The sequence below is a fragment of the Schistocerca serialis genome, chromosome 2 (genome assembly GCF_023864345.2).
Source record: "Schistocerca serialis cubense isolate TAMUIC-IGC-003099 chromosome 2, iqSchSeri2.2, whole genome shotgun sequence".
Classification (NCBI taxonomy): Eukaryota; Metazoa; Arthropoda; class Insecta; order Orthoptera; family Acrididae; genus Schistocerca; species Schistocerca serialis.
The window spans coordinates 416,234,702-416,259,192 of NC_064639.1; the positions used below are offsets into that span (position 1 = coordinate 416,234,702).

Here is a 24,491-nt window from a genome sequence, read left to right on the forward strand (position 1 = left end):
AGAACCGCACGGCCACCACGGTCGGCTGACTGATGACCTCAGATGTTAAGTCCCATAGTGCTCAGAGCCATTTATACTGTAATCCACACTGATGTTTGTGTTTCAACCCTACATCGCCGCACTACTACCAGCGCCTAACGGCAAGTCGTGACACTAATACTACTAACAACGTAAATACCGCAGCGCGCAGTCTGAACAACGTTCTTATAAAGCTGTGTACGCTGGCTCAGGTAGGGAAAGTTTAATTATAACCACACTGTACATTTACGGTATTGCGGCACAACACATTAGCCGTTATTACTCCGAATGGTACTGAAAGACACCCGCAAATCACTGTACATTTAACAGTATATTTTGGGACACAATTCTGACTAACAATACTAGCTCGCTGCCGTACCTAAACAAGAATGATGCTGCTGTCATAATCGTCTGCCACAGAATGGGGTGAGCGGCGCTGTCATCTTACGTAAGTAGTCATCCAGCAGCGGCGGCGCACACAACTTCTCGAACGCGTATCTTCTTCGATGGCTCATTCGTGGCAGTGTCTAGCTTGTGGTTTCGTCGTGAGGTGCCAACTTTACTCTGGGACCTCTCTCTTCCAGGGACACCACACCTTCCTTCTTTGACAAACAGTCACTCTATACCACGTCGTCTGACACATTAAACCTACAAGTGTACACCAGGACCGATCTGACCTGGAGTTTCTTGTTTGTTACTGGACATGCACTACCGCAAGTTCAAATGGCTCTGAGCACAATGGGACTTAACTGCTGTGGTCATCAGTCCCCTAGAACTTAGAGCTACTTAAACCTAACTAATCTAAGGACATCACAAACATCCATGCCCGAGGCAGGATTCGAACCTGCGATCGTAGCAGACTGTAGTGCCTAGAACCGTCCGGCCATCCCGGAAGGCTCACCGCAAGTACACAGACCGCTGCCACCAACTAAAATTGAGTGTTGAGTGACATCTGGCAGAGGTGGGATGTCTCAAGTTCTAAATGGTTCAAATGGCTCTAAGCTTAACATCTGAGGTCATCAGTCCCCTAGACTTAGAACGACTTAAACCTAACTAACCTAAGGACATCACACACATCCATGCCCGAGGCAGGATTCGAACCTGCGATCGTAGCAGCATCGCGGTTCCGGACTGAAGTGCCTAGAATCGCTCGGTCACAGCGGCCGGCAGCGAGTCTCTGATGACCTCGATCTCGACTGGACAGACTAATCTTCCTCCGTCATCTGGGTTTTTAATGAGCTGCGCCTTGAGAGATGCGATGAGACGGGCACGTGGCAGCGGGGCGCGGGCCGGCCGGCCCTCACAAAGCGCCCTGGCCGGTGTGGAGGGGCGGCGCGGCGCGCCGCGGCTTTTAGCGGCGGCCGCTGCGGCCGGGCCGGCAGTCGCCCCTGCAGCCTCCGCCGCCTCGCAGCCACAGAGAGCAGCCATGGCCGCCCGACACCTGCTCCCACTCGCGCTGCTCTGCGCAGCCGCCAAAGCTGCACTCTGGACGCCGCTGCGTAAGCCTCTTCCTCTCTTACTAATTCGTCACTCTACTAAACAACAGACGTGGACTGCAACGTATTAAAGTGAAATATTACGTCTGAGATGCGCGGGGGGAATACGGGCTAAGTGGGCGCTCTCAAAGAAACTGAATATTCACCAAACCATTGTTATTCAGAGAAGCTTACTGGTCACACCTTTTGAATCTACTTGTTGTAAGGTATCACACCAAATATTTGTACGTGAAAGTAAAATAATAAAGTAGAGGGCAAAACTTTCGACACCTTAGTGCGTTAGGGCCTTTATAACTCCTGAAAAGTTACGGAAACACCTACAAATTATTATACAGGGTGGTCCATTGATAGTGACCGCGCCAAATATCTCACGAAATAAGCACCAAACGAAAAAACTATAAAGAACGAAACTCGTCTAGCTTAAAGGGGGAAACCAGATGCCGCTATGGTTGGCCCTCTAGATGGCGCTGCCATACTATCAACTGCGTGTTTTTTTTTTAAATCAGGAACACCCATTTTTAAGACATATTCGTGTAGTACGTAAAGAAATATGAATGTTTTAGTTGGACTTCTTTTTTCGCTTTGTGATAGATGGCGCTGTAATAGTCACAAACGTATAAGTACGTGGTATCACGTAACATTCCGCCAGTGCGGACGGTATTTGCTTCGGTATCCTGGACGACATCACCCAACTGTCCGGACCGTTCGCCGCATAGTTACGTTATTTAAGGAAACAGGAAATGTTCAGCCACATGTGAAACGTCAAACACGACCTGGAACAAATGATGATGCCCAAGTACGTTTTTAGCTGCTGTCGCGACTAACCCGCACATCAGTAGCAGACAAATTGCGCGAGAATCTGGAATCTCAAAAACGTCGGTGTTGAGAATGCTACATCAACATCGATTGCACCAGTACCATATTTCTATGGAATTCCATGGCGACGACTTTGAACGGCGTGTACAGTTCTGCCACTGGCCAAAAGAGAAATTACGGGACGGTGACAGATTTTTTGCTCGCGTTCTACTTAGCGAAAAATCGTCTTTCACCAACAGCGGTAACGTAAACCGGCATTATTTGCACTATTGCGCAACGGAAAATCCACGATGGCTGCGACAAGTGGAACATCAGCGACCTTTCCGGGTTAATGTACGGTGCGGCACTATGGGAGGAAGGATAATTGGCCCCCATTTTATCGATGGCAGTCTGAATGGTGCAATGTATGCTGATTTCCTACGTAATGTTCTACTGATGTTACTACAAGATGTTTCACTGCATGACAGGATGATGATGTACTTCCGAAATGATGAATGTCCGGCACATAGCTCGATTGCGGTTGAAGAGGTATTGAATAGCATATTTCATGACAGATGGACTGGTCGTCGAAGCACCATACCATCGCCCGCACGTTCACCGGATCTCACGTCCCCGGATTTCTTTCTGTGGGGAAAGTTGAAGGATATTTGCTATCATAATCCACCGACTACGCCTGACAACATGCGTCAGCGCATTCTCAATGCATGTGCGAACATTACGGAAGGCGAACTACTCGCTGTTGAGAGGAATGTCTTTACACGTATTGCCAAATGCATTGAGGTTGACGGACATCATTTTGAGCATTTATTGCATTAATGTGGTATTTACAGGTAATCACGCTGTAACAGCATGTGTTCTCAGAAATGATAACCCCACAAAGGCACATGTATCACATTGGAACAACCGAAATAAAATGTTCAAACGTACCTACATTCTGTATTGTAATTTAAAAAACCTACCTGTTAGCAACTGTTCGTCTAAAATTGTGTGCCGTATGTTTCTGAGTATTACAGCGCCATCTATCACAAAGCGAAAAAAGTGATCCAACTAAAACATTCATATTTATTTACGTACTACACGAGTATGTAATAAAAATGGTGGTTCCTATTAAAAAAAAAAAAAAACGCAGTTGATATCCGTTTGACCTATGGCAGCGCCATCTAGCGGGCCAACCATAGCGCCATCTGGTTTCCCCCTTCAAGCTAGACAAGTTTCGTTCCTTGTAGTTTTTTTGTTTGACGCATGTTTCGTGAGATATTTTTCTGACGTCCAAAAGTACATGATCATTGACTTTCGCGTCAAAGATTCAAGCATTTCCGAAACGGCTAAGTTTGTAAACAGATCGCGGGCCGCCATGGGTAGAAACGGCACCGAGGCAACTGGGGTACATTATGAGCCATAGATTGGAGGGGTGAATGACGGCTGCAGAGATGCGTACGGGAGCAGAGACGTGCAACTTTTGAGCAACCGATCGCCCAGATGAACAAAGGGGCTGCCAGAAGTGTCTCCCCAACGACCGTTCAGTGAACATTGTTGCTTATGCGTCCTCACAGCAGGCGCCTGATTCATGCACCCGTGCTGACTAACGTTCATCGGCGACGAAGACTGGAATTTGTACGCCAGTAATGCAACTGAACGACCTCTGAGTGGCTGCAGGTGGACTTTTCAGATGAATCACATTTTGCGCTCCATCGAACAGATGGCCTTTGGGGTGTACGGCCCTGCAACAATCGACGGAAGGGTCCAAGTCGCGTTCTGATATGTAAAATTATTTAGTGGTAGTCCTTGGCCGATCTAGTCATTCTGGAAGGCTCAGTGGATCAACACAGGCATGCATCTGTACTTGCGGACCATGTTCACCCCTACATGCAGTTTGTTTTTCCTCGGCACGATGATATCTACCAGGTGAACAATGCAATGTGTCACAAAGCTAGCATGTGTGGATCGAAAAAACACCAGTTTGAATTTACGGTACTCCCCTGGCCACCAAAGACCCCGGATTTAAACCCAACCGAGAATCTGTGGCACTGCCTCGATCAGGCTGTTCGCGCCACGGATCCTCGACCGAGAAACTTAGCGCAGCTCGCCACCGCAATGGAGTCAGCATGGCTCCACATCCCTGTCGGTACCTTCCGCAACCTCACTGACTCTCTTCCAGCACGTCTCGCAGCGCTCCGCACTGCGAAAGGTAGTTATTCAGGCTTCTGACTTGTGGTCGCATTAATGTGACTGGACAGTGCAATGCAGTCAAATGCTAGAACTAGCGTTACTAATTTAGCTTCAGTACACGTGAAAACCTTAAAAATTGTCTGACACGTCTATATTTCACCGTCACGTCTACTCGGTAGCCACCAGCCACAAGTTCAGCTCGCCTAGATGTCCAGCCTCGTTAGAGCCGCTGTCGCTCCCACTTGTAGCAGCTCTATGTACTGCACTAAGCACATCTCCAAATCACTTAAAAATTTAATCATGAGTTCCTCCCACAGTACTGTATGCGCACAAGAAGTAAATTTCGTTATTCCATGTCTTAAAATTGAAACAAACGAGCCCTCGGTCACATTTTTAGTCTTATTAACCAGGTTTAAACACTTCTAACAGTGCCTTCATTAGAATTTAAACGTTTAAAGTGGCCTATAACGTAATCACAAATTTATGGGAAAAGACATTTTTTATATAAAGGTGTAAGTACTGACTAACAATATAAGACAGAGACGTACTTACGTCTCACGTATAAAATAAATAACAAGCCAAAAGGGCTTTAGGGACTTTAAGCGTTTAAATTCAGATGAAGGCACTCTTAGAAGTGTTTAAACCTGGTTAATAAGACTAAAAATTGTGACCGAGGGCTCATTTGTTTAAATTTTAATTTATAAACGGTCACTGAAAAAAGCAGCCATGTTTAAAACTTTGCCATTCCGTGTCTTTCCTGGCGTTGGAGTTTCAACGGCCAGCAGTGTAAAGTTCTGGCCGGTAAAACAACCAAATACAATGATTTTCTTTTGAGTGGCGGATGTAAAGATGTAGTGGAAGGGGAAATCAGAAAACATATTATGGTCAAGGGATCTTTACGATGAGGCCAATGACGAAAACTTTAACAATATAAGCTGCAGTGTACAAGTGATTATTAGCAATGTGGAAAAATGTAAGTTAATGTTGATGAGTAGGAAGTACAAACCTGTATCGTTCGGATACAGTATTACAAGTGTCCTGCTTGACACACTCGAGTCGTTTAGATAGCTGGGCATAACGCTGCAAAACGATATGAGATGGAACGATCATGTGAGAACTGTCGTAGGGAAGGCGAATGGTCGGTTTATCTGTAGAGTTTTAGGAAATAGTGGTTCACCTGTAAAAGAGACAGCATATTGGACGCTGGTGCCACCTATTCTTGAGTACTGTTCGAGTGTTTGAGATCCGTACCAGGTCGGATTAAAGGAAGGCATTGAAGCAATTCAGAGGCGAGCTGCTAAGTTTATTACCGGTTGGTTCGAACAACACGTAAGTGTTGCTAAGGTGCTTCAGGAACCCAAATGGGAATCTCTGGAGGCAAGGGGACGTTCTTTTCGAGAAAAACAAGTGAGAAAAATTAGAGAACCTCCATTTCAAGCTAACTGCCGAACTATTCTGCCGTCACCAACATCGCTACACGCAAGGACCACGAAGGTAAGATACGAGACATTATGGCTCTTACGGAGGCATATAGATACTCGTTCTGCCCTCGCTCTGTTTGCGAGTGGAACAGGAAAGAAAATTACTAGTAGCAATAGTACATGATACCCTCCGCCTCTCACCTGACGGTGACTCGTGAAGTTTCTATGTAGATGTGGTTCACTCAGTCTCTACGTTACAAAGACGAGGGAAATCCGGACGTTCGTGCTCTACATGATGGACGAGTGCATCTAACCCTAGGCGTCACAACACGGAGCAGCCGAGAGAAAGAAGATAAGGAGGCCGATAACTGCACGATGGTACACAGTACACGACGTAATAAATAGAACCCTGGCATTACGAGCATGCGGGAGCAGGTTTTATATTCGAGTAGGCCAGTGCGAGGGAGCCGATATTTAGTTACGTGTTACGGCTGTCATCAGAGCTCTCAGCGTGTCCGTTTTTAATCTGGTTACTCTACGGCGAACAGACAGTAAGTGTGCACAGCCAATTGAACAGGTCTCAGCTGCTGAGACTAGGCTGCTTGTCAGAGGGTTCCGCCAGCAGACGTCCTCTTTCTTCGATGTTTTTTCGCGCAACTTACATTACGTTTGACAAAATTCGATATGTTTTCACAAATACATTCAGTACTCTCGCTTTCTATAGATGCACTTTTCAAGAGTGAAGCGTGCAAAATTATTAAACAGCGAGTTTATGGACTCACCTCAGCAAATTGCAGGTTGTGAAAATTTTTGACGTGCGGAAGTACCGAAGCGAAGAAATGGAAATTCGCCTCACAGATTACTCGTCAGATATGGTGTAGACAATCTTTATTAGTCTGCACGACACACACTCGCACAGCAGTAAGAACCAAGCCTCAGAGCACAGAGGCAGGCTGCCGAAGTAGGCACTGGTGAACCAACTACATTATGACCACTGCCCACCGGCGTTGCGGTCATTTGACGCAGTAAGGTAAGAATACAAGCAGAGCACAGACGAAAGGAGAACAATTCTAGCGAAGATACGGGTTGCAAATGAAGAAATCCGTTACCAAAAGCGACTTCGGCAAAGGGCAGATTGTTATGATCTGGCTGTTGGGAACAACCATCTCGAAAACGGTGAAGCTCGGCTGTTCTCGTGTCATCAATTGGAGGTGACTGAACGACGGTTAAACGCCCAGTAGACAACAAGATTCTGGACATAAACCATTCATTACAGAAAGTGACTACGCTGTAAAGAAGGATGGAAATCTATTTGTGGCAGGTCTGACGATTGGCTGCGGTGCTGTTTCGAGCCCAAATGTTCCGCAGCACAGCGTTCAGCGCACACTGTCTACCTTCGCAGCAGGCCACCCCTACGTATTCCCCTGTTGATCCTACGACATCGTCAGCTACGAGAGAAGTTCAACAAGTGATGCAAATGGCTCTGAGCACTATGGGACTTAACTTCTGAGGTCATCAGTCCCCTAGAACTTAGAACTACTTAAACCTAACCTAAGGACATCACACACAGCCATGCCCGAGGCAGGATTCGTACCTGCGACCGTAGCGGTCACGCAGTTCCGGACTGTAGCACCTACAACCTCTCGGCCACTCCGGCCGGCTCAAGAAGTGATGCAACACGTTTTTCTGAGAGCATGTTGAGTTTATTCATAATTCCAGTACACCATATTATTTCCCACTTTTTTGGCTATCAAATCCTATTTTTAAACTTAATCTCCGTTCAATGCGATGGCCTTACGCCACCTTACTGGGAGGGCCTGTATTCCCGCATGTTACCACTCTACAGGTCGACCTCGAGCCCAACGTCTTGCTGCATCAATAACTTCCCCATCATCCACGTACTGCTTCCCGCAGAGTGCATCCTTCATTGGATCAAACAGATGGAAGCCAGAAGGAATGAGAGCCGTGCTGTAGGTTGGACAAGGAAGAACCGTCCAGTGAGGTTTTGTGGGCTCCGTTCTGGTGCGTAGAGGTGTGTGAGGCCATGCATTATCGAGGGGAAGGAGAAGTTCGTTTCCATTTTTGTTGCGACGAACAGTCTGAAGTCGTTTCTTCAGTTTCCTGAGGATAGGATGAGGGAGGACATCAAACAGAATAACCCCTTCAGACTCTCACAGGATTGTCGCCATGACATTACCGGCTGAGGTTGCGGCTTTGACCATTTCTTCGCCGGAGAGGTGGTCTGACGCCAGTCCGTGGATTCGCTTTTTGTTTCCGGTTCGGAGTGATGAACCAATGTTTCATCGCCTGTGACGATGCTCGACAAAAAATTGTCACGATCAGCATCGTAACGAGCATGCAGTTTCGCACAAATGGCCCTTCGTTGCCATTTGCGATATTCTGGAAACAAAGCGGTCACAAACCTTTGAGTACCTTCACTGGGGAACGGGTCTGTCGGTACTACCAACAGAGACGTCGAGTTGAGCAGCGAGGTGTTTTACTGTGGTCTGTCGATCACCTCGGATTAGAGTGTCCGAACGTTCGAACATTGCAGGAGTCACAACTACACTCCTGGAAATGGAAAAAAGAACACATTGACACCGGTGTGTCAGACCCACCATACTTGCTCCGGACACTGCGAGAGGGCTGTACAAGCAATGATCACACGCACGGCACAGCGGACACACCAGGAACCGCGGTGTTGGCCGTCGAATGGCGCTAGCTGCGCAGCATTTGTGCACCGCCGCCGTCAGTGTCAGCCAGTTTGCCGTGGCATACGGAGCTCCATCGCAGTCTTTAACACTGGTAGCATGCCGCGACAGCGTGGACGTGAACCGTATGTGCAGTTGACGGACTTTGAGCGAGGGCGTATAGTGGGCATGCGGGAGGCCGGGTGGACGTACCGCCGAATTGCTCAACACGTGGGGCGTGAGGTCTCCACAGTACATCGATGTTGTCGCCAGTGGTCGGCGGAAGGTGCACGTGCCCGTCGACCTGGGACCGGACCGCAGCGACGCACGGATGCACGCCAAGACCGTAGGATCCTACGCAGTGCCGTAGGGGACCGCACCGCCACTTCCCAGCAAATTAGGGACACTGTTGCTCCTGGGGTATCGGCGAGGACCATTCGCAACCGTCTCCATGAAGCTGGGCTACGGTCCCGCACACCGTTAGGCCGTCTTCCGCTCACGCCCCAACATCGTGCAGCTCGCCTCCAGTGGTGTCGCGACAGGCGTGAATGGAGGGACGAATGGAGACGTGTCGTCTTCAGCGACGAGAGTCGCTTCTGCCTTGGTGCCAATGATGGTCGTATGCGTGTTTGGCGCCGTGCAGGTGAGCGCCACAATCAGGACTGCATACGACCGAGGCACACAGGGCCAACACCCGGCATCATGGTGTGGGGAGCGATCTCCTACACTGGCCGTACTCCACTGGTGATCGTCGAGGGGACACTGAATAGTGCACGGTACATCCAAACCGTCATCGAACCCATCGTTCTACCATTCCTAGACCGGCAAGGGAACTTGCTGTTCCAACAGGACAATGCACGTCCGCGTGTATCCCGTGCCACCCAACGTGCTCTAGAAGGTGTAAGTCAATTACCCTGGCCAGCAAGATCTCCGGATCTGTCCCCCATTGAGCATGTTTGGGACTGGATGAAGCGTCGTCTCACGCGGTCTGCACGTCCAGCACGAACGCTGGTCCAACTGAGGCGCCAGGTGGAAATGGCATGGCAAGCCGTTCCACAGGACTACATCCAGCATCTCTACGATCGTCTCCATGGGAGAATAGCAGCCTGCATTGCTGCGAAAGGTGGATATACACTGTACTAGTGCCGACATTGTGCATGCTCTATTGCCTGTGTCTATGTGCCTGTGGTTCTGTCAGTGTGATCATGTGATGTATCTGACCCCAGGAATGTGTGAATAAAGTTTCCCCTTCCTGGGACAATGAATTCACGGTTTTCTTATTTCAATTTCCAGGAGTGTATGTGCGGACAGGTTTGCTTGATCCTGTTTCGATGTTGATGGACGCCTCGTCCAACGGCTCACTGAGCTTTTGTTCACTGACAGGTCTCCGTAGACATCCTGCAGGCGCCTATGAATATCTGCAGTGCTCTCGTTTTCCGCCAAAAGCAATTCAATGACACCACTCTACTCGGAACGTACATCAGTTACAAATGCCATTGTGAAAGCTACTTATAGCGTCATCACCAATCGGAACTTCAAGAAACCATGGGGGTGAAGGAGAAATATTCCACCATGTCCCACAAAAACTTTTGTACTTTTTCAACCGAAACGGGCGAAGAAAAAAAAAAAGTTGCATTATTGACTGCCCAACTTAACGTTTGCAGTGGGCGCGGAATCGTCCAGATGGAACAGTCGATCAATGGAAAAGTATCGGCTGGTCAGATAAATCAGATTTCATGTTACACCAGGTCGACAGAAATGTTCGGATATTCCGTTATTCAGGCGAACCGCTTCTCAAAACATGCATCACTCTACAGACACAGGCCGGTAGGGATAGTATTATGCTATGGGAGACATTCATGTTGGCTTCTAGGGACCTGTGGTAGTAATCGAAAGCACCATGACATCTGAGAAGTACGTGAACATTTCTGCTGACCAGCTGTACTTTTCATGGTAGATGTCTTCCCCGATACCTATGGCATCTTCCAGTAGATGAAATGTTGGTGTCACAAGGCCAGAAGTGTGCTACCATGGTTTGAGGAGCGCGATAGTGAACTCACGCCAATGTCTTGGCCACCAAGTGCGCCTCATATAAATCCGATGGAACACATCTAAGACACAGTCGGGTGCCAGCTCCGAGCACACAAACCACTGGCCAGTAATCTGCGCGAATCGCGCGATCTCAGCGAAGACATCTGTTGTCACATACCTCGGGAAACCTACAAAGGACTTGTCGAGCCCACGCCAAGTAGAGTCGCTGCTGTACTGCGATTCAAAAATGGACCAACACGTTATTAAACAGGTGGCACAGTGTAGTAGCTCCTCCCTAGCCTAAGTTTATCCGTGGTCAGGTTTCTGCGTTCTGCTCTCATTTGCTCCCCAAACAGAGCGGTTACACGGAATGAATTCTGAAGCAGAATGCCAGATGACATGAGCCGCCATTTCATTGTAGACTACGAATTTTAAAATTGTTTTGAGACTCTCTTGGACTGCCTGCATCAACTATATCAAACGTCAGACACGATGAGGATATCCTGCACGGATTGTCTCCCACTTGCAAAAGGCCCAATCCACGTCACGACGATTCCCAACTGTTATCCTCGCTTGCGGATATAAGCTATCAAAAGAAGTGACCATTTTTTACAAGACGGTATGCGTGCGACAGCATGTGCTACCTATTATGTTCCAAACCGCGGAGCATAAAAACGGAATTTCCCCGTGGCTCATATCTCGGGTTCTATTAATGTTAGAAAGGTAGGGTCAAGTGTTTTAGACAGCCCTGGGGCGAGGGACTATTTGTACACCAAGAAGAAGCACCGACTTACTATCCTATAGCACAGAGTCAGTCTTTGAGTATTTCACACTTTCTCCAGCTTAGGCAATCGGAGAAAATGGATTGGTTCTTTTTCCATTATACGTGGTCTGTGGTGCGCCTTAAGTGGCTTTCGGAGTCACCATTTATTTCATTCCTGAGAGAACTCGAAAAACTTTTTGGGTACCACATCAGAGCCGCGGATTCTAAGATGGCTATGAACAGCAAATGGTTGGAATTCTTACGCTATATTCCTAAGAGCCCAATCTCGAACAACATTGAAAAATTTCTTCATATCTGTAACCGCTTCCGAGACTCAGAGATTCAAATTTACCCTGCTTGTACATGTAAAATAGGCACGTAAAATATGGCGTGGGTGAAAAGTGACGAAGCAGGGAGTAATAAGCCCAAAAGTGTCTCCTTTATCATCAGAAGGGTTCTAGATAACCGATGTTGCAGTACGGAAGCACAAGCAAAATTTTTATGCTGTGAAATTCGGTACGAAATGCGAAGTTAGTTTTGCTTAGTTTCAATTTTGAATAAGTGAAATATCAAAATTTGAGTGGCCCATAAAGTTATTTTCATATGAGTGCCACGCCCTGCTGTAGTAGGGAAAAGAAGGGAACCAGCGGAAAAATGGAGCATAAAAAAGGCGAAAATGTTCCTGTTTAAAAGATTCTGACTGAGAAATGAGTTACCAGCTGCGTCACTCTACCAATCTTCAAAAATTTTCCCATAAATTTTGGCACGCAAACAAATTGGTTCAAATGGCTCTGAGCACTACGGGACTTAACAACTGAGGTCATCAGTCCCCTAGAACTTAGAACTACTTAAACCTAACTAACCTAAGGACATCACACACATCCATGCCCGAGGCAGGATTCGAACCTGCGACCGTAGCGGTCGCGCGGTTCCAGACTGAAGTGCCTAGAACCATTCGGCCACTCCGGCCGCCGCACGCAAACACATTCGTGCTTTTTTGTTCTGAGAGAGGAGACAGTGGTAGTGGGAAAGAGATGGAAAAGTAATACATACTGGAAGACATTAAGCAGTGCATTTGTTATAGAAAGGGGGAAGGAGACAATGGCATTGTGAGAGAAAGAGGGAGACACGTTGGCAGTGGAACATAGTGAGAGAAAAGCGCTAGGAAAAGAGTGAGGGTGACAGCGCCAGTGGGAGAGAAATAAAGAGAAGGAGAAAGTGGGAGTGGGGGACAGCCACTGATATTGAGAGACAGAGTCTATGACAATGACAACAAGGAACAGAGAGAAGTGACGTGCGAAGTAACAGCAGCACTGGGAAGGACTGAATGAGATACCAGCAGTAAGAGGGGGCAAGAGGAGGACAGTGACATTGAGAGAAGACACTATAGTAGCACAGAACTAAGGAGACTGTGGCTGTGAGACAAGAGACAGTGACAATCAGATACACACAAAGAGATAATGAAGATGAGTTGGTCTGAATGCGTAAGTGATAATGGACAAGTGGGGATGGATGGGTATGAGCGACTTGTGGCTGAGTGAGTGAGACCCAGGGGAGCTTATAGGAGTGAGGGGTGAGTTGCACGTTAAAAAGAGTGCGAATATGTTTGCATGCCACAATTTTTGAGAAGATTTTAAAACGTGCTGAGAAAGTTAGAATGATGCAGCTGGTACCCCACTTTTCAGTTAGTCTTTTAAACAGGGGCATATTCGCCTTTTTTCCTCCGTTTAACTTATTACTGATTAATTTATTGTGCGATTATTTTGAAACAACCTCTACCACAACCGAAATTTTCTGTGAAACAATTTACTGAACTAATAAGCTACATGTTTTTCAAGAGAAACGACCTCCAATAGGCGACAGTGGTTGCAAAGCATATTCAGTGCAGGTCGAATCTGAATATTCTTTATCCGAAATACGTTGCATACCTCCTCCGTTTAAAGAATAAGCGATATTTACACGTTTTGCGGATAATCCTGCGAAGGACGCGTAACCAGTTACGCCGGCAGCCAGCGACCTGTCACAGCGGCCGCCGCGTGTTGGAAACAGCCTCTGCTGACAGAGGCGAGAAAATAAAAGTGGCTCAAATGGCTCTGAGCACTATGTGACTTAACATCTGAGGTCATCAGTCCCCTAGACTTAGACCTACCTAAACCTAACTAACCTAATGACATCACACACATCCATGCCCGAGGCAGGATTCGAACCTGCGACCGTAGCAGCAGCGTGGTTCCGGACTGAAGTGCCTAGAGCCGCTCGGCCACAACGGCCGGCTCGAGGCGAGAAGGTAAGGTGACTGTAGACTCACTTTACTTGGCACTTGGATGATCGCTAGATTAGAAGCCAGACCTGATAACAGACACGAAGACGATTGCTTGTTTACGGCTATATATCTCTCTCCGTTTGCCCTCCTGACATATTACGTATTCTGTTGACGTTTCTGCTCTGTGTACGGTTTCGATTGATTTAGTTGGCTGGTTCAAATGGCTCTGAGCACTATGGGACTTAACATCTGTGGTCATCAGTCCCCGAGAACTTAGAACTACTTAAACCTAACTAAACTAAGGACACCACACACATCCATGCCCGAGGCAGGATTCGAATCTGCGACCGTAGCGGTCACTCGGTTCCAGACTGAAGCGCCTAGAACCGCACGGCTACACCGGCCGGAGTTGGCTGGTTCAAATGGCTCTGAGCATTATGGAACTGAACATCTGAGGTCATCAGCCCCCTAGAACTTAGAACTACTTAAACCTAACTAACCTAAGGACATCACACACATCCATGCCCGAGGCAGGATTAGAACCTGCGACCGTAGCGGTCGCGCGGTTGATTGATTTAGTTCTTCGGATGTTAGGACACTCGCCGTTGACAACTTCTTGTGGCCTGAGTAGAATGTGTTGTATTCCCCACAGTTTGTTAGTTTATACTTTTAAACACCTGAGACGATTACTCTGGAAATGTGCTACCGAAAACAGTTATACTTGTATGGGCCAGCAGAGACGTGTTGAAGAAAGTGTAATACGTCTTCCTGTCAAATTCCCATACTTATTCATCACTGTAATCATTGACATGGGTTAGCACCTGTACTTGATACGTAAAGTCACGTGTTGATTGTCGACCAGTCGAAGATCTAAAGCAACCGGTTTTCATATTCATTTGATTAGCGAATATATTTCTGGTAGATAATGAAACTGATTCACGCCACAGAATATAATATTACAAACTCACGGATTTTTTTCAGTAAGTTTGCAAGAGAGAATTCCGAAGTAGAGAAACAACAGAAAGATTGACTTCGTCATACGTTACACGCACATGAAAACTTCAGTGGGGGACAAAATAAATGTGTACTGTAGCTGTTTTCATATACTTCGTGCTCATTCTTCATCTATACCTTCTCGTTTCCGTCTTAAATCGCTCTGTCGCGTGGTTTCCAGCTTAATTTTAATGATAGCTAAAGGCGTTGATTGGGATGTATACCCTTAGCATGTAACTTCATAAGAATGCTTGATTAGAGAAGAGGCTGTTATCATTTATTAGAAAACCAATGACTGACTGCAAATGTTTGTTAATCGGGTTATTAATTTCGGTCAACGATGATTCTCTTCAGACCTCAATAAAAGCAGTATATTACACAATTCATGTCATTGCTTACTTTTATGGTACAGGATTAGCCAATAGTATTTTTCGTTCCCTTACAGTGTCAATTTGTATGGCATAATGATGTCCGTGGTACCCAAAATCTGTAATTTTTTGACAAATCTACTGTGGCTAACTAAAGAACTGTACGATCCAAATGCGCAATGACACAAAGTGTCTTCTATACTGCATGTGCTCATGTCTGAAGGTGTTTGACGTTGACCTAAATTAATATCCTGATTAATAACCATTTGCGGTTCGTGATTGCATCTATAATAACATAAATAATTCCTGGATCACTAGAGAACCTAATTGCGAATACGTAGCGACTCGTGGGCTATTATCAGTCTGAAAAAAGAAGTAAGTCTTTAGAGACGGAACACAAATTACGAATGGATGAAAATTGGAATGAAAGTAGGTCGTATCCTATTCCAAGTAATCGGCAAGACATTTGCTTTTAGAGGTTTAGGTGAACCACATATGTGGATAGGTAGGCAGGGATTTGAACCCAACTATCCCCGAATGCGGGTTCACTGCCTTTACCACATCCATCACTGAATCTTTTAAACAGCGACTTATGTTTGGCGATCTGTTTATGTTCTTATAGTACTATATTTGCTCCTAATAGTATCTGAGGTACAGGAAAATTTTGGAAATTTGTAGTAAGGTCATATGGGACCATACTGCTGAGGTCATCGGTCACTAAGCTTACGCACAACTTAATTTAACTTAAACGAACTTACGCTAAAGACAACACACGCACCATACCCGAGGAAGGACTCGAACTTCCGACGGGGAGAGCAGCATGGGCCGCGACAAGGCGCCCGAGACCGCACGGCTACCCCGCGCGGCTGAGATACAGAAAACCTAAATTATGTTCAAGTACTTTCGAGACTTGCTGGAGATGTACTGCATTTAGTAGCAATTTATCAAAACTACTTTCTCTTAACTATAATTCGGATACAGAACTATCATTCAGGCGAAGAAAATAGAAGCTGACCTCCATTCGATGGTTGGTTTAGAGATCTCATTACTTTACGCGGTATGATGCTATTTGAGATTACGACATAAGATACAGCTCGTGTAAGCAGTTACAGAAGATCCACAGTTTAAGACGAACTGCAGTCGCACTTAACCCACCTGGCGCAGGAGCGTCGGCTGAGGGAAAATGAATGTCTACAAGTTGAGTAGTGTGAAGTAGCATGACTGGAAGACGGTTAAAAGGAAAAAAAAGGTGCAGTTGCCTCAGCATTGACTACTATAAAAATCAGCTTCATGTTCGTTTCTTTCTGTTTTCCTTCTGGGCACGTGCAGGATTGAACACATTCGTCATGAAATTATTAGTCATTTCTTTATCGAATGACTTTTCTTACTGATGCAAAATCACCACACAGCGTCGAAACATAATCTAAAGTACGGTATCACCAACGTGGTGCCAACATAAAGACTCCTGTCCAAGAGGCAAAGACCTTATGATATGGTTGTCAGCAGTATTGCTAATCGCGTACGCGCATAACATCACAAGCAATACCGAGGAACCATTAAACTGCTGTCATATATAGTGGATGCTTTGTAACTAATAGCACGATGTTTATAATTAACACTACCGCACAAAACTAAACGGTGTAAGTCGCTTATGTACAGTACACAAAAGTGTTCAAATGTGTCTGAAATATTATGGGACTTAACTGCTAAGGTCATCAGTCTAAGATTACACACTACTTAACCTAAATTATCATAAGGACAAACACACACACCCATGCCCGAGGGAGGACTCGAACCTCCGCCGGGATCAGCCACACAGTCCCTGACTGCAGCGCCTCAGAACGCTCGGCTAATCCCGCGCGGCTATGTACACTACTGGCCATTAAAATTGCTACACCAAGAAGAAATGCAGATGATAAAAGGGTATTCATTGGCCAAATATATTATACTAGAACTGACATGTGATTACATTTTCACGCAGTTTGGGTGCATAGATCCTGAGAAATCAGTACGCAGAACAACCACCTCTGGCCGTAATAACGGCCTTGATACGCCTGGGCATTGAGTCAAACAGAGCTCGGATGGCGTGTACAGGTACAGCTGCCCATGCGGCTTCAACACGATACCACAGTTCATCAAAAGTAGTGACTGGCGTATTGTGACGAGCCAGTTGCTCGGCCACCATTGACCAGACGTTTTCAATTGGTGAGACATCTGGAGAAAGTCCTGGCCAGCGCAGCAGTCGAAGATTTTATGTATCCAGAAAGGCCCGTACACGACCTGCAACATGCAGTCGTGCATTATCCTGCTGAAATGTAGGGTTTCGCAGGGATCGAATTAAGGGTAGAGCCACGGGTCGTAACACATCTGAAATGTAACGTCCACTGTTCAAAGTGCCGTCAATGCGAACAAGAGGTGACCGAGGCGTGTAACGAATGGCACCCCATACCATCACGCCGGGTGATACGCCAGTATGGCGATGACGGATACACGCTTCCAATGTGCGTTCACCGCGATGTCGTCGAACGCGGATGCGACCATCATGATGCTGTAAAAAGAACCTGGATTCATCCGAAAAAATGACGTTTTGGCATTGGTGCACCCAGGTTCGTCGTTGAGTACACCATCGCAGGCGCTCCTGTCTGTGATGCAGCGTCAAGGGTAACCGCAGCCATGGTCTCAGAGCTGATAGTACATGCTGCTGCAAACGTCGTCGAACTGTTCTTGCAGATGGTTGTTGTCTTGCAAACGTCCCCATATGTTGACTCAGGGATCGAGACGTGGCTGCACGATCCGTTACAGTCATGCGGATGCCTGTCATCTCGACTGCTAGTGATACGAGGCCGTTGGGATCCAGAACGGCGTTCCGTATTACCCTCCTGAACGCACCGATTCCATATTCTGCTAACAGCCATTGGGTCTCGACCAACGCGAGCAGCAATGTCGCGATACGATAAACCGCAATCGCGATAGGCTACAATCCGACCTTTATGAAATTCGCATTTCTGCATTTCTGCTCCTTACACGAGACAACGTATTAACAGGCTACTGCTGTTTGTGTATGAGAAATCGGTTGGAAACTTTCCTCATGTCAGCACGTTGTAGGTGCCGCCACCGGCGCCAACCTTGTGTGAATGCTCCGAAAAGCCAATCATTTGCATAACACAGCATCTTCTTCATATCGGTTAAATTTCGCGTCTGTAGCACGACATCTTCGTGATGTAGCAATTTTAATGGCCAGTAGTGTAGTTTCCATGCACAACTTCAGGCGAGTGCTGCATTTGCTCCCACTCCCTGTTACTACCCCCAATCTACTCGATCTTAGGCTGCTTCGCTTCTTATATAACTTCAGTTACATGGTGATGAGACAGTAAACTTTAATCTCCCTCCTTCCTTTCGTAACCGTCAATCAGGGAAATAATAAGCATCAGTAAAGAAAGAGAGCCCAAGTTCTCGCTAACTGTGGTGACCTACCAGACATAATATTGCTCCTATGGTAAGATCCTAGAGGGAGATGTGTGGTATTGCCTGTTCATGATTTATTCATTATGTATTGCTGTTGGTATGCACTGATGAAATAAATGTTGGGGAACCATGTTTTGGATGTGCGGCGCTGTAGTGTTTCTGCAGTGGGAGCTTATTTATACCACGATGGATTTTTAGTGTTATTGCAGAAGTGCAACGAAAGAGACTCATGTGTCCTGTTAGCCTCATATAAACGCAAAATGAAAATCCTAATACGTAGGGCAGGTAACTAACGATTATTGTACCAGTTTACATTCTACGATGAACCTGTGGTCTGGGAAACTACATCTGCCTGTATCTAGACATACGTAACCCTCTCACACTTCACTTGTCCCTACATCACCAACATTAACTATAAATATTTACGTGTATATGTGCATCTGCATCTACTCATACGTACACACACCCATTTCCTGCACAATACCATGTAGTGCATACGAAAAGATACTTTCCATTGTATCATCTCTAATGTTTTCTTCATAATGATATTAGAAAAATAATATCAGAACTATGATAAAATAGAGGAATAAAAAACAAAGAAACAGGCAGAATTTCTTCGACAGATATGCTCACTACTAAAAAATTTACGTCACGGCACTAGTACGTCACACAATTTGAGCACCAAGCTCGTACTGCTTGCTACATCTACAGTAACTTCATAAGAGTACGACATTAATAACTGCACTCCGCGAACCGCAGTATAGTGCGCGGAGGCGGTTACGGATTGAGCTAATTTTCTTTCCCCCTTCCAACTCCATCCACGAATGGCACACTGGAAGACGTTCTCAGTCCTCTGTTCGAGACTAGATTTGTGTAGTTTCACTGTCCTAGTCATTATTCGAGGTGCCCTATGGAGGACTGAAAGTGTTGCTTGACTTTTTTTGGTAAGTGAACTCTCGAACTTTTGCAAGGCTCTTCTCATTGCAATTTGTAGACCATTTCCATGCTCTTAATTAAAGGAACTCTTCAGGGAGCGCTCAGTTCTCCTTGGAATGTTTAGTATGCCTTTCGTTGATCCATCTTCGCAAATGCTCCAGCAATGTCTAGAATGTTGAGAAATTAATTGAACAGGATCTTAGTAAGCGATCTCTTTTGATCGCGTGTACCCTTCCTTAGGATTCTTCCAATAAATCCCACTCCAGCATTCGTCTTCCCGACGGCTAGGTTCGTGCGGTCGTTCCTTCTCCGATTAATCACTCGGTACGAACTCTCTTACGTACTTAAGCGGTGTTGGCTTCCTTTCGTGATTGATCGCCGTTCAGAGATCTTGCACCAGTTCCAATCCTCTCTACTTCCTAACGATGTCACCTTCCTGGACACAATGTTACTACAGCAGCTGTTAACACCACGAGTAACGCAGCCATTTATTCTAATCTGCAATGAGTGACAGTGACAAATTATATCTTTAGATGATATCGTTCACATTTAATTCAAATGGAGATGCTTATTCGTCTTGGGGATAGTAGATGGTAAAAGGACAGATCTTTTAATTCACGGTCCGTTTAGGAACAGTTCGACCTGTGGCTCTCACACGAATGAATAGCGGTGCTCTTCTGTAAGTCGTAGTTCACGTTGTTTGGCAGAATGGTAGTCTACATCACGCTCCAAGGCTCTGACTTAAATTTACTGTTCGTGTAGTCACTCGTTCAAGGTTCTGTCATTCCACCCTGTCTGATACTAATAGAATCAAACGATCTAGCTCCTTAAAATACCGTGACGTAGGTTCTCTCCTTCTAGAATGATGACGTTCCTTTTCGTTAGAAGATAGAATACGATTCACGAAGGCCTATTTTTCACTTCTTACAGCACCGTGGATGTCTTCAGCACATACGTGCACAGAGTAGTAATCACTAGAAGCTAACCGCCACAGGTATGTTTCTTGATGATCACATTTTGGTTATCAACAATTTTCACCGGTGCCTAATTTTGAAATGGGAATGCATTTAAGGCTGCCATATTAAAACAAAACAAAAAGGAGCGACATCACAGTCAATATCGAGATCTCAGAAGGATCAGTGCCGTGTCGACGGACCTCTTCGTCACACTGAGTCATACGGCACGGCTGCATCACTGGCAATTAGCATGCTGCTGCTGGAATGATTCTCGATTCTGTGCGTTGCATTGCTTTATGGCAAGTTCTTCCGTGTGGGGACAGCATTCGCGTGCGTGAGGCGTGTGGCCTTTCTTTACAACACGTGATCTGCTTCATTAATAGAATTTCTCAAGGCACCACTAACTGCCTGACGTGTCCAAGAAGCGGCATCATGTTAGGCGATAAAAATACAATGTGATTCCCTAAGGTCTTCGCTGCAAAGCAACAGTCCTAAGCCGCATAAAAGTGGTGTCTGGAGAAGAAAGTGAGAAGAAAAAAGTGAGAACGTATATAATGTTCTTAATGGTAAACATGGGATATAACACAAACATGGTCAAAATTAACATTAGGTGAAGTCGTTGAGTTTGAACCAATAGAACCTTGAAAGTTGCAGGCAGCGTCCACGCATACCCAAGCAATCGACGGAAAAACAAGTATGCCTTGTCTCTCCGTCCAGCGGGCACGGTACCTGAAATCTCAGCCGTTCCGTTCCCGCATTGGTCACTAACGTACCGCTCCAAAGTGCCACTTGTAGATAAGCTTTCGTCATGCAGCCAGAGGTTGTGACTTCCATAACAAATGAAAACAGTGCTCAGAGAATCTCTGCAACTCGCTAGCAACTCGCGCGAATATGAATAGTATAAAAGGCATTTTCTAACAAATGGCTTTCAAGCCATACAAAAATGCTTCTCATAATACATCAGACTGAGACAGTACAGCACATTAATGAAACCAGAGCGTATTTATGGGGTTGAAACACTCATTTTTAACAGAAAGAGAGATAATGAAGGAATCCAAAATAGAAAACAAAAAATAATTAGGAGAATTTTATGTTGATGTATTGAAGAAGGAACATACATACTAAGAGCAAATGAAGGAAGTGAAAACTGTGCCAATATTTCTCCTGATATGAAGAAATTTAGACTCAAGTTCTACGAGCACATTGAAAGAATGCAGCCAACCAGATTAACTAGACAGACTGAATTCTACGGAAGCAGCCGTAAAGCTACGACTGAAACATGACACTGAGGTGACAAAAGTCATGGGATACGCATTAGCATCGTGTCGGACAGCCTTTCGCCCGTTGTAGTGCAGCAATTCGACGTAGCAGGGATGCAACATGTCTTTGGAAGCCCCTGCAGAAATATTCACCCATACTGCCTATATAATCGTTCATAATTGCTAGGTGCAGGATTTTGTGCATGATCTGATCTCTCGATATGTCCCATACATTTTCGATGGGATTGTCGCCGGTCGACTTGGTTGGGCATATAATTCGCTCTAATGGTCCAAAATATCATTCAGACAAATCTTGAACATTTTTGCCCGGTGACGTGGCGCACTGTCATCCGTAAAAATTCCAACGTTGTTAAGGGACACGAAGTCTGTTAATAGTGGTAAATGGTCTCCATGTAGCCGAACATAAACATTCCCAGACAATGATCGGTTCCGTTGGACAAGAGGAACCAGTCCATTCCACTTAAACACAGCCACCATTATGGATCCATCAACAGCATGCAAAGTGCCTTGTTGACAACTTGAGTCCAAGTCTTCATGGGATCTGCGTCGCACTCGAACCCTACCAACCGCTCTTACCAACTGAATTCGGGACTCATCTGACCAGGCCACAGTTTTCGAATCACCTAGGGTACAACCGATACAGTCACTGGACGGGAGAGACGTTGCAGGCGATGTCGTACTGTTACGAATGGCACTCGAGTCTGTTTTCTGCTGCTACAGCCCATTAACGCCAAATTTCGCCGCACCGTCCTAACGGATACGCTCGTCGTACGTTCCACATTAATTTCTATGGTTATTTCTCGCAATGTTGCTTGTCTCTTAGCACTGCCCTCTGTTCTTAAGTGAAGGCCATCGGCCACTGCATTGTCCGTGGTGAGAGACAATGCACTCTTGACACTGTGGACCTCGGAAGATCGAATTACCTAACGATTCCCGAAATGGAATGTCCCATGCCTCTAGCTCCAACTACCATTCCGCGTTCAAAGTCCGTTAATTTGCGTCGTGCGGCCATAATCACGTCGGAAACATTTTCACATGAATTACCTGAGTACAAATTGCAGCTGCACGAATGCATTGCCCTTGTGTACCTTGTGTAAGCGATACTACTGTCATCTGTATATGTGCATTCCGCTCTCCGATGACTTTTGTCACCTCCGTGTAAAATGGATCTGAGCCGGAAGAGAAGAACTGAAGGAATCAGAAAATACCAAGAAGACCCAAACGACTTGGTCCAATATACCCATACTGAGAGAATGAAACTAGTATGAGCACAAAGAAAAGCGAAAACAAGACTCTGAAAATGCCATTTGACCAGTAATCTAGTAGGGCCAAACTTGAATAATAATAATAGTGAGGTGTTTGAAAAGAAAGAGACACATATTGCTGTAGGATATAGTACTGGTCAAAACTAGAAGAATAGTTCCCATAAAAATACGTTTGGAAACCAATATCTGTTGAGATATTGGCCAACCTGTCCTCTTGTTCCCATCAGCCTGCTGCGTAGAAGTAGCCATATAACGAGTGTTGAAAGTGGTTACCATGCATTAGTCCCTCTTCGCAGTGAATGACGCCCTTTTTCCGATGCACCTGGATTCATTCGGACTGCGTCACATGCACTACTCACACGCTCTTGTAACGTCTGCACATTAGCGCTAGGTTGGGCATATACCAGTGCAACTAAATGCTAACACAGGCAGGAAAGTAACGGACTCAGGTCCAGGGAAACCAAACTACAAGATTCTCTCGACCAGTCAGTCAACCAGGAAACATTGGGGTGTGGTACTGTTCCACGGTCCGTAGAAAATGGGGTTGTGTCCCAACTCGCGTAAACCACAGTCATTGTCCTTCTGCGAGGCTAACGTTTTCCATTACCACTCGAAATTAATCGCCCAGAAATGCTTGATAACAGCACCTGCTAATCTGTTTGGTAAAGTCTATGGTGCTGTGAGTCCGTCACCGACAGTTCCTGGCCTTATATTGATGCATCATCTCCACAGTTATTCAAGGATTTGCATCTGTTCACTCGTGCGTATTGTTGTAATTTACTGCGCCATCAGTTGTGAATCCTGCTTCGCCAGTCACAAGTAAAACTGCCTGTTCTCAACAGGCATCGGTTTTCGGACATTTGAAAGAACTTTTCGTCTAGTTTTTGCCGTTATTACCTCCTGTCGGAATACGCGACACTTCTTTTCAAATAGCCCGCCTCGGTAGCCCCCTTGAGTTACTCCCAGTACCCAGCGTTGGGGCGTTGACGGCGAGCGACGCCGGCGGCGGCCGCTGCCTTAGCGGCTGCTGGTTGCGCAGGTGCCATTTCCGGGTGAGACGGCCATACGTATGCGTCTCCGCTGCCCGTGACCACACGGTCGACCTTGCCGTGTCTTCAAGGCGACGCAAGCTGCGGAAGATATACTGCCGCCACCAGCACACTGATTGCGCCGGCGCCTCTGTGGGAACGATGTCATCTCGAAACAAAGGGTTGGTACACCAAAGGCTCCGTCAGCTGGGCAATACAACCAAGTGAGAAACTTTCACAACCGTTTGCATTGCTGAGGTTCCTTATGAATACATTAAGTAGTTTTGAGGCCGCCACGAATAACAATTAGGAAATTTCGAAACTTTGTTTCGAAAAGTCTCAGGCACGGCCTTTGTGGCTTTCGTCTATTGAAATTGCCTTTTTACGGCGCGCTCTGTCCATAACTAACCCATTTTTTTTTCTTTTTCCTCTTCTAAGCAATTGCAGCGTTTCTGATGTCCTCATTGTGGACACAAGTTTTAATACACACATCAAAAAAAGTTTTGCATTGCCCCGGTTCTCAACTCCTGAAG

At 46.0% G+C, this 24,491-nt stretch overlaps 1 protein-coding gene across 1 annotated transcript in view; it reads left to right on the top strand.

The window, feature by feature from the left end:
* Positions 1 to 1,404: 1,404 nt before the first annotated feature.
* Positions 1,405 to 24,491, top strand: part of LOC126457265 (protein takeout-like) — a 196,889-nt gene continuing 173,802 nt past the window's right edge. The window contains exon 1 of the mRNA XM_050093428.1: positions 1,405 to 1,517. Within this exon, the coding sequence (XP_049949385.1) occupies positions 1,445 to 1,517 (73 nt within the window). The 5' untranslated portion in view covers positions 1,405 to 1,444. The remainder of the gene's footprint in view (positions 1,518 to 24,491) is intronic.